The sequence below is a fragment of the Aythya marila genome (assembly GCF_965140915.1).
Source record: "Aythya marila genome assembly, chromosome: 10".
NCBI classification, from domain to species: Eukaryota; Metazoa; Chordata; class Aves; order Anseriformes; family Anatidae; genus Aythya; species Aythya marila.
The window spans coordinates 5,123,473-5,137,595 of NC_139051.1; the positions used below are offsets into that span (position 1 = coordinate 5,123,473).

Sequence of the window (14,123 nt, forward strand, 5' to 3'; positions counted from 1 at the left end):
CATAAAGACCTGGTACCTGTGCTCCCTGCCCGCACCACCTCAAGGAGAAGCCAGCCTGCAGATCACAGAGGAGATGAGTACACGGGAACAAGCCTTGCACACCAGTTAGAACCTGTGGCCTGCACAAACCAGGCTGTGTTACAGCTGTGCAAGGTACCAGCGACCTGCAGGACTGCCACACACCACTGAACACGTGGATACCGACCCCCAGGCTGTCCCACCTGCCTCCACCCCACCTGGAACCACTGCCAGCGAGTCCACCTCCTCCACACTCCTCTCCCTCCTCACATTACCCTGGTTTCTACCCCTCTGCCGGGGTAACAGCAGCCTCCCTGCACAGCCTGGGAGGGCAGAGGAGTTGTGCAGCTCCGAGGGGCAGCCTGGTGCACCCTGGCCGCCTGCCACCCTGCTCCCACTGCCACACGTGCCACCCCTTGGTGACACCGCAGGCTCAACCACGGGGCTGCCATGAAGACAGGCTGTGGGAGACAGCACTCACAAGCCCTTGCGACAGGGACAGCATTTGTAACACCCTGTACTACACGGCCTTTGACGTGTCTTCAGCACTTGGAGCGTGCTCAAAAATTCATCTATTTACTCCGAAGTCTCTCTGACAGGCGGCACAACCTCGGCCGGTTCCAGCACCCTTTTATTTTTTTTTTTTTTTCCCCCAACTTTGCCATTTACCTCCCCATTCATTTCCCAGCTCCACGCACGGCCGCATTGTTGGGAGCCAGCAGCCGTGACCCCGCGGGCGGGCTGCCAGCGGCCGGGCTCAGCAGCCCCGCATCGCAGCCAGGGCCTCGCGCTCGGTGCCTGCGACAGCGGCGGCGAAATGGAGGGCTGGCTGCGGGCACAGGGGGCCGAGGAAGAGGAGGAGGAGGAAGAGCAGACCTCTAAGTGGGGCTCTCATAGCAATTTTCCCCATGGCAGCAGGGTAAGGGGCTCTACTAATACGCATCCCTGTTGTAGTGATGGGGGTGGGTACCGCAAGGAAGAGTGACCGGCACGGATTTATTTCCCTTTAAAAATAAAGGTATTAACGCAACGCAATGGATACGAATAAAGCGTGGATTTGGGGTTCAAATCAGGCACTTTGGGAAGCAGCCGCCCAGCATGAAGTTTCCGATCCCGGCTCCCGCAGCCAGAACCGGGAGATGGAGGGGGAAAGGGGACCCCATTGCCGGGCAGCGGGGTGGGAGGGGGGGGCCCGGCGGTGCCTTCCTCCTCCTCCTCCTCCTCCTCCTCCCGGCCCCGCCGCCCGTGCCCTTTACATAACGCCGGGCCCGCCCCTGCCATGGCGGCGGGCAGCTTTCCTCCGGGACCGGGGATGGGACCGGGATTAGGACCGGGACCGGGATCAGGGCTAGGGGCTGGGGGCCGCCCACCCACCTGCTCTTGAGCGGCTGGCTCTTCAGCTCGTAGTACGTCTTGGGCTCCTCGTGGAACTCCTCGCCCACCTCGAAGTCCGGCACGATCCCCGACTCCGCCTGCATCGTCGCCGAGGCTGGGGAGAGGAGAAGCGAGGCGAGGAGGAGAAGCCGGGAGGGAGGCAGGCAGGGAGGTGACCGCGGCTCCGCTCCGTGCCCAGCGGCTCCGCTCCGCTCCGCTCCGAGCCGCCCCGTCCCGTCCCCGTCCCCGCCCCCGGGGCCGCCCCCGCTGTCACCGGCAGCGCCCCCCCCCCCGGTGTGATGTCACCGCGTGACGTCACGGCACTGGGCCCGCCCGTGACGTCACGCCCCCTCAGAGGACAAGATGTCGGGCGGAGAGCCCCGCAGGGGTGCAAATCCCCTCCAAGAGCTGCCCCTCAGCTTCTTTCCAGCTTTGCGTGCTTATCAAGGAGCAGGCAGCTGATGAGATTTAATGAATGGGATTAATTAAATATCAGGGAGGCGGCCGGGCCTCAGGCGGGTGCAGCGGGGGGGTTAAAGCAGTGCCTCACCCCCCAAGGTGGGCTGCAGAAGGGGGGAGCTGTGAGCAGCCCACCCATAAACAAGCACAAATCCAAGTCCCAGGGGTTTTAGGGCCGCCAGCCCCAACGCCACTGCCCCTCACAGCTCACACCCCACCACAACAGCCCCAAGGACCCCCCAGGCCCCCTGCAACGCCAGTTTGGGTGAAATAACGCCAAGGAGGAATTGTGGCGTGAGGTCCCGGATTATTCCGCAGCTGCCAAACTGCACGCAGCGCCTTCACAGCAGGAGCAGCTCACTGAATCAGAAGCTGCGACTTGGATGAGGCCCTGGAGAATGTTCTTTTGAGCCCACGTTGGCAGATGGCTGGGAGAGCTCCCCGGAGCGGTGGGCTTGCTAGCACTGCTTTGGGGAAAAAAAAAAAAAAGAAAAAAAGAAAAAAAAAAAAAGGGCAACCAACAAGCAAACAGTTAAAAACAACTTAGATAAAATCCGCTGCCAAGCTGCATTTACAGCCTGAGCGGCTGCAGCTCCGCGAGCTAGGTGGTGTTTGTGATGAGCTGCCTTCAGGAGTGGGGACATGGTATGCAGGACTCATCTGGCTGAAATGGCTTTTAGTCTGTGTCTCAGGTGTAAAAACGATACGTTCTCTTCTGCTGTTCCAAACGTACGGCTTCTGAGCTCTCAGCTCGTTTTTAATTATAGCACCAGTTCTAAAGACCCAGTATGCAAATATCTGTCCTCGGCAATGACGCTCCTCTTGAGATGTTGCTGCTTCAGTAGCGCTGGCGTGCGCAGCTCGCGGGAGGGAGGAAGCTGGGTTTCTTTCCTTCGTTCTGTGACGCTCGGAGTTATGTCTTTCATCCCTTTTCTGTGCCAATGCAAAGTTTGTGTTTGGTCTTCAGATAGGGGCGATTTCTCGTTGCGCTTCACTAATTGGGACCTTCACACTGCCCTGCTGAGTCATACGAGGCTTTCTTCTCACCACAATAGATGTCAGTTGAGTTTATAATTTTTTTAGAGTTTGTCTTTCAGACTCAAGGAACAATACTTCACTGTGCCTAAGCAGGATATTAACACATAAGCATGCCCCAAAACAAACATGATGCTTAAAGGTGAATCTGTAAAGCCAATATTGCCGTTAGATTGCCATAAAAATAAAGGAAATTAAACTCAAAATACATATTAGGTGAAATTGAAGATGAAATGGCTATTGTTGTCACGAGGTTTAGATTTCTTCCCTGCTTTCTAAAGAGATAGATTTCTGCACAGCTACGTTGACTGTTTTTCAGTCATGGATGTCAAAGTGCTTTAGGGAAGCAGGGCTCCAGGGAAATGATTACCGCATTAGCAAAGTGAAAAACAAAAGGTCATTTGTCAATCATCAAATTGGTGGCACAACTTGAACTTTATTCCAGTGTGTGCATTATGGACATAACCCTACTGAGACTCTTACCACGTAGGATTTCTGTGGCATTGTCACTCCACTAAGGCCAACGACTTACAAGCAAGTCCAAAGCGCTCCGTGCTTGGTAAAGGCAGGTTTCAGCGCAGGACAGTCCCACAACCAGAGGGAGGGAGCCCTGCGAACGCACAGCTTGGTTTCCTGGTCACCTGAAACTGGCCTTGCTTCCAAGAATGATTTAATATAAGTTATAGACAGAATAAAACAAACAAATGCATAGGTATCTTGAAGATAATGCTCCATTTGCCCACATTTTTATTCCCTCCTCTTTTTTTTTTTTTTTTTTTTTCCCAAATAGAATTGGATATTCATGTCTCTTCTTCACCCAAAGCATCATGAGGCCCCCCAAAAGCCAAGAGTTGCTTTGGATGCACCAGCTCCTGCAGCTCCCCAGTGCCGTGCTGACACACACTGTTGGGCCAGCACCGTTCAGCTGCTTTTTCATCCAATGTGTCTTAAAATATGTGTTCAGTTTCTTAGGCTAACTCTCCTACTCTCCTTTTCAGACTGAAGTCTCATCAAGTTTGCATAAAGAAGAGAGGCTCAGGAGGCTGAAGGACTTTGTGCAGCTCCTGAGGAGAGCGGCTTATCAGGAGTCACAGCTGTTCCTCACTCTAAACCAGTTTCCTGCGATTTTAGCAATGATTTTCAAGATATGGTGGGGTGACGAATTTAACATGCAGCCAGCATGTTGGGCAGAGCTGCCTTTTTTTTTTTTTTTCTTCCCCAAGATGACTCTTTGCAACTCCCTCATTTGTGGTATCTTCACTTACAGTGCCCACAGTTTGTGTTCTTCTTCTTCTGGCCTACAGGTGCCATTTAACATGGTCCTCCCATCAGTAATGTTACTCGGACCACAGTTCTGCGATCTCTGGTGACATCAAGGAGTAGCAAGGTTATTCGATACCCCCATAAGTAGGCAAAACAATTGCTGCCCGACCCAGCAGAGCTCCCAGCTTGAAAGAACTTCCCCACAGCAACTACTTGTGCATTCATTTCAAGCAAAAAGGAAGCAGTCAATGCTGCTATTCAGGAAAGTAAACAGGCATGTGACAATTTTGAAGAAAGTTCCCAGACCTTTGCATTCATACTCGGTATTATACGCTGTGAAATCCAGGATGAGAACACCATTTACCCCAGCAGGCTGCCACAAAAGCTGTTATCACTCTTTATCTCCATACTAGGCAGCAGACTTTTAAAAAATTATTTATGCATATTGAGTACAGAAAGTCGGCATTTAAGTGAGATCTTCCAGCACCCATGGGAGATGACGTGCGGTCATGTAAAATGAAAATCTCTGTCCCACCTCTTTGCCCAGCCAGTTGCAAATATTGCCAGTCAAAATCTCCCCTCCCCAGTACCTCATCTAAATTGTTTCACTCTTCCAGGTCAGATTGAGCAGAGTGCCTCTTTCCGTGTTCATCGTCACCCAACCTCATTCCCCATCCCTTTTGCTCCTACCCAGACACATCCATTTCCTTGCACCCCCCCCCAGTCTGTCAGCCCTTCTCCCTCCCCATCCCATCCCTTTGCCCACCCCGATGTATTCCCCTAGCTCAGCCCGCAGCTCCCTCCACCTCCCAGCGACTCCCCAGCATGCTGAATCACAGTTTCTGCCGTCTCTAAATTCAGTTTGAGCTTTGTCTCTCGTATGGTTCAACTTCCTTCCTGCTTTCAAATCAAGCAGTTTCCTTCTCCCCACTCCCTGCACCCAGGAAAACAGACCCACCAAGCTCCTCTCCATTTAGGTGCCCGCGTCTGGCCCCAGCTCACGCTCTGAAACACCCAGCAGCTTTTTGGTGAAATGGTGGGGAAATCCTGCTCCCATTTCGGACAGAAAACCTCCGCAAAGGGCTCAAACCTGCAGAAATTTAACTGCTGTGTATATAAAAATTTTCAGGCTTTTACGACTGGGCCTGACTGCCACAAGAAAGCACCCGGCACCTCTCTGACGTATGTGAACAACAGCAGGGACATGCAGCGCGGTAATTCTGCTCGGTTAGTTTGCATGCAGGGCTTGCTGGGCGGCCAGAAGCAGGCAGATGCTTTGAGGGGATCCAGAGGTGATTCTGAGAGAGAGCACCCCACGCCTGGGCAGCACAGCCCCGCTCGCTGCAGCCTACCCACACAAGATGTGGCCACTTCTAAAAAATTCCCTGCGAGATTTGCATCTGCTTCTCTTACAAAAAAGTTTCTGGGTCTCAAATTGAGAACGGGGCCCCCTCGTTCTGTGAATACCCCGGGAGAAAGAAGCAGAAGTCATATTTTAAAATAGGGTTTCTAAGACCATTTCATCAGCTTGGAACGAAGTCCGAAACACCGTGGGTCCCAGGGTGGTTTTTATCAGCAGACCTGAAGGTGATTAATCCCACAGCCGGGCTCCTGGATGAATTCTGTTCCTTTAACAAATCACGCACTCATTCCTAGTCCTTTCTTCCCTCATCTCTGCCATATTTTTTTCTGACAGCAGAGTTCAAGGGGGAACTAGACAATCTCCTTGTTTTGATTTTCACGCGTTCCTCTTTCTGGGCGCTATCTCATGACCCTGGTTAGCAACAGCGGCGGTGGCGCAAACAGAGGCTGCAATCGCAATGTCATCCTGACTCTGCTTTAGGAAAAAGTAAAAAATCCTAGGCTGGGGATTAAGTCATTGCCCCTGGTTCTTCCTCAGCAGGCCAACTTTCATGCTTTCCGCATTGAAGTCCGAGCTTATTGCTCGGGGAGATGCTCGCAGGTGCACGCAGCTGGCGTTGGGGCGCACCGCTGCCGCCGGGCAGGGACACGCTGACCAGGAGGAAACTGAGCTTCCCTTCACACAAAAGCTGTGTTCTCCTAAGCTATCGTGACTAAGAACTGCCACCTTGAGAAAAATAAATCCGAAACGGAGAACGAGGGCTGGCAGCGATGTACATGTGATCAACTCCCCCTGAGCACCACAGGGTTCTTCGCCCAGAGGGAAATAATTTGGGGATTTCTTCTTGAAGACCACTGCAGGAGGGCACACAAACACCCTGGGCTTTGGCCGGCTCTGGGAGAGGAACAGCCACAGCTCTGGACCCTGACAGCTCTCTGACACAGCCACAGATAATGGGAACAAGCCTTTAAAACTCAGTAAGTCAAAGGAATAAAGTCTGTGAGGGCAACCTGATTTGGCTAGCGCAGCATTACAAACCCGGTTAATTAAACCAGTGCAAAGGCCACAGCAGCTGTAGATAAACCAGGTTAAACTCTCACTTACACTGATTTCATGTAATTTGGTACTGTATCAGAGCTAGTTAAACTGATCACAGAGTGAAATGGTTTCAGTAAGTTTGCCCCAAGTACTGTCGCTGGTTCAACTACACTGCTTCAAAACTGGGAAAGAGCTGTGCGTCCTGCCAAATTTTCCCTGTTGTACTTAAACCAGCACAACTTGTAGGGACGTGTGAGGAGCTGCTTTCAACGAGGAGCAAAGTGCATCGAGAAAAGAGGACTTGGCCCAGCAATGCTGGTCTCAGGCGCCTTATTCTTAGCTCTCCTGAGAAGCTGTCACCTTAACGTCAACAACACTTCGGTCTAAATTTGTTCCTGAAAATCCTATTATAAAAGGTGAGGCCAAAATCACAAATCACAGCCCATTTTTATTTTTTTTTTTTCAAAATACACATAATGTCATCAATTAGGGGAAGGTGTTTGCTTTATTTCCCCACTGCCCAATAACAGTTTTGAATGGAAAAGCACTTTTTTTTTTTTTTTCCAGTGAGAACTTTCTACAGCTTTCTATTTTGATACAGTCCCATGAATGCTTCCCATGCTTCATCTGTCTTTTGAGAGGGATTTCATTACAAGTGCTATTTGTAGAAAATATCTTTTATATATATATTTTAAGAGTTCAACATTATACATTAGAATATGAACATTTGCAGTTAGTAGTCCCAACAAGCTCAAATACCAAGACCCCAATATTTCTGATTTACATCAGGCTTTTATACACACCCCATAAAACACAAACCCTCCCAAAATATCCTGGGATTTTCATTCCCCCACCTGAAGTCAGAATCCCTTTGATTTTATTGTTATTTATCTTCTGTCTGTCTATCACAATCTTTTTCTGTGTTGTCACCTAAAGAGTTTGTCTTCAAACCAAAACTAAGCAGTGAGAGAAGCAGAAATCCTAAGAAAAAAAAAAAAAAGTCTTCAGTATATAAAGCCTGCTGGGGCTTGTGGGCTTTTTAAAGCAGATGAATTAAAGGATAAGGGCCAATATGCTGAATCTTTGGGTTACCTTTCACACTTCTGAACGTGCAAAATGGATGCCCTCGGACAGCAAAGCAGCCTGGTATTTTAACTCCAAACTATAAGGAGATAATTGGTACCATAAAGGGCCCAAACCACGTAGAGCTGAGATCAAAACCACCCGTACAAAAAGAAAAGATTCCCCAAACTCTTCTCGAGTGATCATTAAGTGCGTTACTCATAATGTGCGTCTACTTCAGAAACCCGTTGGGGATTTAATACTTTTTTCCCCCTCTTTTCTCTCAGCGGGTTGCCATTTGATCTGACAAGAGGCAATGCAAGGCTGTGCCATTGCCTCCATCTACCTGAAATGGGTAATTTGCAGAGGGATTTTTTTTTTCCTTAAAAGCAAGAGGCTTTGTTAAACAACAAAACAAAACACAGGAAGAAAACAGAATAGAGGAACAGACGCGTGGCTTAACCTTCCCCACCCTGCTAGCCGATGTGCTGCATGAGAACTGGGTATCCAGGCTGCTTCAGATGGCCCCAATTATTTGGCACAGCAGCTTTCCTGGAGATGGCTAAAGCAAGTTGTCTTCTCTCCAAGGAGCTAGGCAATAAGAAAGCCAGACCTGGAGCTCCTGCTGTCTGCTTTCCCAGAAGTTCATGCCATTACTATGGCAAAATGGAATAAAAAGCACACTCCGTGCTGTTGTGGGAGACTGGAGAAAATACCCTCTAGTGATTTCCTTAAAAATGTCATAGCACAGCAGGCCTGAGCACAAAATTCCTTGCAACACACAAAAAGCCCTTGCTCAGCAGCCTGCTAAGCCTACTGGGCAGGCGTCAGTGCAGAGGGGCCTTGAGCTGCCGGCCCTCGCTCACCTGGGCTGTCCCCGACAGGAAGGGACGGCTGCCCGTGGCTTGGAGCCCCGTCTGCACACAGAGCTGAGCAGGGCAGTGCAGCTGCTGCTCCCTTGGCCCAGAGCTACACAAGAGTGTCAAGAAGCCCAGCACTTGCCTCACAACTGATCGGTTCCGCTGTGGTCGTTGCCACATCTCCGTTAAGTCTTTTACATTTCCATCAAGGCACGTAGGCTGCATGCTGTGTCCTACAGAGGTGTTCAGAAACATGCCAGCGGGAGTTCCTGCATCAGTTACACCCGATCCTAAGCATGCGAGAGCTATTTCTGAAGCTGGGTGATCCATCTGGAGCTGATAAAGCCCATCTCGTTTTATTTTTCCTGCCAGTGGCCAGGGTTTACAGGAAGCAGAGAGGTACTTGGGGCTGTAGGTGCTGTGGGAGCAGAGACTGAGCTGCATGGAAAGCCTGAAGAAGGTGCTGCCTGAGCTGAGGAACCCAAGCCTTGCTCTTTATAAAGGGCACAATTCCCTCCATGGAAAATCATCTTCCTCCCCGTGTAACAGGGTTACTAACCAGGTGCCACGTTCCTCATTCATTGAAAAACCAAAAGGGGCTGCCCCAGGCCGCTGTGGTGCCCTGTGCCTTACTGAGGTACAGCCAGAGGGTGGCCGAGCTCCCTGCAGTGCCCAGGAGCATCCCCAGCAGCATCTCTGAAGGTGTCAGGACTGCTGGGTGCCCCCTCAAAAGGCCCTGGGCTGTCTCAGAACATAAAACTGCATTATTTATAATTTCTGCATGTTTCAGCCGAAGCAGCAAAAGGTGCAGCCTCTGTCACTTGCCTGGATCCTAAGCGCTCAGAAAGCTTTCCTTGATGTTAGCAAGTCTATTAATAAAGAGCTGCCAGCAAGCAGAGCTGCACCACCAGCCTGGGAGGGGGAGTGTTGGTGACATCGTGTTCCAGCTGAAAGTCACGCAAAAGCCTCTACACCTTCTTCTGAAAGGCATCGGCATCATCAGCAAATGTAAATGTGCAATCGCAGCGCCTCGTCGTAATTATTGGGAAGTTGTGAGCCCCGTTAGCACTGCGGAGGCAAGAAAATGGGGATCTTGTCCCACTGGGGCACCGTCAGGGCAATTCGGCAGCACATCCAAAGGCGCAGAGGGCTCAGCCATACCCCACCGATCTTTACAGGTGTGCTGCGTGCCTCCGGGCTTCAGCTGCGTGGCGGAGCATGCATTAAGCACTTTCCTGCCTGGCAGCCACGGCAGGCATCGACCGCCTTGGCGAGTGGAGCGGGTTTTGCCGTGGGTTGCAGCAGGAGGACTTTGCCTCTGCCGACTCACATGCATTTGAAACCCACACCAGCACTCCGGGGAGATGCTGTCTGAGCTCACTGCAGCGTGCTAATGCTGGAAGGATCTTGTAGGCCTCATTAAGACATAGTTTTGTTCTTCAGTGTTTGCCTTGTTGTGTTTTTTAAAGCACTCAGGAGATGACAAAATCACATTTCCTCTTTACACTCAGTTTTCTGACCGGGGGCCTGAAGTGTTCGCTGCCAGCTGTTGCCCCGTGGTCACACAATCCTTGTGACAGGCACCGATGCCAGCAGCTGTGATGCTCTGTGATGTCAGCACCCAGAGCAGCCAGAAAAGTGTCCCACGTGTAGCTAAGGGGCGAATACGCGAGCTCGTATCGTTTAGATCTGAGATTTCAGTGGGATTTCCAACCATCACATGTTGCACGCCTGAAACCGCCAAACATCGAGCTGCTCCTGCCCGGCACCACACCACCCCCATGCCTGCTCCTTATCATCCTTCTTGCACATCCATCGTGGTATTAATGACACTCAGATATATTAGTTTAAGCGTGGGAAAAACAAACAACCACTTCTTTTATCCAAATTCTGGCCTGGGTTTCTAGCAGATTGTGTTATTATGGTGAACAGAGAAGCACATTAACGCCACACCAGTGCATATATTTACAGTTCACACTCAGCACTAAGACACAATTCACCACAAGTAATGGCATTCTGCTCCCATTCTCGTGTCACCCACTTCCTCAGATCCCCAGACAGCTGCAGCAGACACCAGAGAAATCAGATCAGGTGCCAGCAGGCACGGAAAGGCATGAGGAGAGCTGAGGTCTCTGCCCTCCAATGGCTCGCCACCAACTGTCCCCTACCAGCACTGCTCACCTAGCTGATTTTCCCTTTGCTGCTTAATTAATACCAAATGAAAAACCTCCCTGAATAACACTCAGCCCAGCAGCACTGCCAGCTGCTCTCAGCTCTATCGAAGGCTTGATGGGAGCTCTCCAGTGCAAAACCAGAGCAGACCAGCTGAAGAAATAAATATGAGGAGTTTTGAAAGGCCCTCATCAGGGAAACAAAAGGGCACCCTGGTGTGCTGTAAATGGATCAAAGATGCTAAGCGTGGAGCTGGTCCTGGGACCTCACTGTGGATGTTCCTCGGTCAGAGAAAGCTCTGGACCTGTTCTCTGGTGGAAAAGGGACATGAAGAATGAGAAAACAGCAGAGGGGAATTCCAGAGAACTGAGATGGGGAGCAGAGGGGAAAAAAAGAAAGAGAAAAAAAAAGTGTTTATTGCATGTCTGGCACATACCTGACTGACATTTCACTTTTAAAAGTGCTCCCAGTAGATAAATTCAGATAAAGGGGTGGAAGTCATCTGATTCAAACACGTGTTGAATAAGAAACCACATAAATGAAAATATCAAGGATACACTGACTGATGAGGCAATGAGCTCTAGGCTGTAAACATTCTTTCAGAGGAAAATCATGTGCCTTGTATAAAAAAAGTTGCTTTGTTTTGGCAAAACTCTTAAAATCCAATAAGCCACAACCAGTTACTCATAGTGGGATCTGAAGCTTGCATTGGGCTGCTTTGTAGCCTAAGGTCCTATTTCTTCTAACAATGCTGTCATATTCCGCCCATTAAGTGTCACCTTTGTGTACACCAGCAGGGCTCCAGGAAGGAGGCACAGGGCCACCAAACGCGCCCCCAGCAGCCAGCGAGCCCTGGAGGTGCTGGACATGGGCTGGGGTTCCTGCTGGCTCCCAGAGCCACTTGGAAAGTCAGGCAGGAAAGTCCTACCAAGTGGTTGCTCGCTCACCAAAATTAGGTCATTACGAAGTGTCCCAGCAGGCTGTAATGGTGAGAAACTTCCTACGCGAATTACGTGGGACTGGCGGCCTCCACAAATGCCACTCAAAGCACTCTCCCACCTCCAGACTCCTTTGGAGAAGACACAGGCAATGGGATTTTTCCATTCTCTCAACGAGGTTTTTCCTTTCGCCATTCCCATGTTCTCTGGAGCAACTCAGAGGGGTTTGTTGGAGTACCTTTGAAGTGGCTGCTGGAGAAGCCCAAAATCTGGGCTGGGGGTTTATGCCTGCATTTGAGAATTGTCATAGGCCTCCGCCCAGCCTCTCTGCCCTGGAGCCCTGTGGGGCACATGAGGCTTTCTGCTGAACAGGCCCACGGTGCCAAGCAGCTCTCCTGCAATAACTTTTACTACACCAGAAAGCCGCAAGTATACTCATTAGAATCATTCCCAAGGTGGCAAAACTAATTATACCAACATGCTTGATAATTTTTCCAGTCTTCATGCACTGCAGGTAAATCTCTTGCTTAATACTACTTTGGCTTTAATTTCTCCCATCGAATAACTTTGCATTTTTGTTTGTTTGATTGTTTTCCCTGTTACTTTAAAGATATCTGCACAACTGTCAATGGGACCTTTCCTTTGGCCATCTCGAAGACAGCTCCTAATGCTGTCATGGAACAGCAGCTCCAGTCTTTGTCACCAACTACACAACCAGGACCCATTTTGTCTCAATACCGAATCTGCAGAACAGCTAAGGCTGAGATGAGCTCTACCCAGTGTCATCAAAGCATTGTTGCAAAGCCTACATCAGATCTGTGACCTCAGACCAGCATAAAGCCAACTCCATGTTACTGAGGTGCTGCTTGCCATGCTTAGAGCTCACTTGTAAATATAGTTACTTCCTAACATGAACTCAGATACCATGAGGTCTCTTTTTTGCATACGTAGTTGCTTCCACTCCTAACTTTTTAAGCGCAGCCAGCACAACCCAGACAACAGCAGGAAGGAAATTACTTAAAAACAGAGGGAAATAAATCTTTCCAACTTCAGTTACTAAGATGTCTTCATTTTTAGCTCTGCAGAAATTTCAACACAACCTTGAGGACATTTGTCTGGAATTTGACACAAGCATTTGTGTATCCTAGCATGGCCCATGGACTTGCACTCCACAGGACTCTGAACAACTTCGTATGCTCCATCACACACGTATAGCTGTTTACTCATGTTGAATTTTCGTGCCTACCATGAGTAGTCCTACTGAAACCAGTGGGACTGTTTCCACAGAGAGGTACTACTCAACATGAGTAAGAACATTACAGTCTGAGAGAGGGTGAAGATCCGCAATGAAACCTAACCCCAGCATCTCTCCAAAAGGACACATCACTGCTTCTCCAATACTTGAAATCTGGTTGACATCACCGTCAGCAGCTCTCCCTCTGGGTGTAGGGCTGGGTAGGATGCCCCAGTCATTCTTGGGGCACAATTTTATTCTTTTTCAAGAAGTCCCTTGAAGGGACGTTGCCAGAAACCTCCCTTCCACCACTCAAAGGGCCTCGTACAGAAGGCTCTTACCAAAAAACAATGGAAGGCTTCCTGCAGCAAGGCACTGGCCTGGATCTAAAGTCACTTTAAGCCTCTCTTCCCTACAGGTGTAGTTCCAAACACCCAGTCCAAAACACAGAGGCACCAAAGCACAGCAGCTGACTGAAATCAGAAGTGATATCTCAACCATCTGTTTAAAAATGTGAGGCCATTGACTCATTAGTTTCATCTAACTCTACCAGCACAATAAAAAACACACGCCTTCTGGAGAACAATATCAACACGTGTGGGAGGGTAATATCTCTGCAAGATGTGGTGGGATGCAGCAGTGAAAAGCATCTCTCTCGAGTTGCACTGAGCTGTCAGGACGGAGCCTTTGCAGATTGGCATTCGCCACACTTGTGTTGGGCTCCCTCTGCAGAGGCTCTGGGCTCTTCCAGAGGGAGGCAGTTTTGTTTGGGTCCTCTCCTTTGGGGGTTTGGTGATGTAAAGCGGGCTGTGAGTTTGCCCACTTTTATCACTTTATTTTAGAGCACTTTTTAAGCGATTGGTTTTTGAGCTGTTGTACAAAATGATCAAACCTCCCACCCTCTGCTTTTGGCTGTCTCAGCCTCATCTGGCCAGTCCCGGTTAGCTGGGATGGTCGTAATTCTGTGGAATTACTCACAGGCCGATCAGAGCCGCTCACAGCAACTTTTCCAGACAATGAGTGAAAGCTGCTGGAGATTAGTTTAACAGCGTGCCTCAGTTCATGGAAGCTGCTGAAGAAAACATAAATAAAGAGGGAAATCAGATCTCGGCCGAGTTCAACATCTGAAAGTTCAAGTCTCCTTATGAGCTCACCATGCTCTGCTGAGCAAGTGGAAGGAAAAAATTTTCTCTCTACAGCGTGACTTTGAGAAAGGAAGTTGTGTGGGCAGAAGCGCTGGGGTGAGTCTAAGTACAGTGATGTCTCCTTCCATGGCACGCCAGCCGGAGAGCGTTACTTTCTTCCAG

General features: G+C 49.8%; 1 protein-coding gene across 4 annotated transcripts in view; it reads right to left on the reverse strand.

Annotated features, from left to right (window-relative positions):
- The window catches only part of MITF (melanocyte inducing transcription factor), a 96,297-nt gene extending 94,686 nt beyond the window's left edge, over nucleotides 1-1,611 (reverse strand). For all 4 annotated transcript variants that reach the window (XM_082768025.1, XM_082768020.1, XM_082768019.1 and 1 more), the window contains exon 1: nucleotides 1,393-1,611. In XM_082768025.1, coding sequence (XP_082624151.1) covers nucleotides 1,393-1,496 — 104 coding nt within the window. In that variant the 5' untranslated portion in view covers nucleotides 1,497-1,611. The remainder of the gene's footprint in view (nucleotides 1-1,392) is intronic.
- Nucleotides 1,612-14,123: the final 12,512 nt, after the last annotated feature.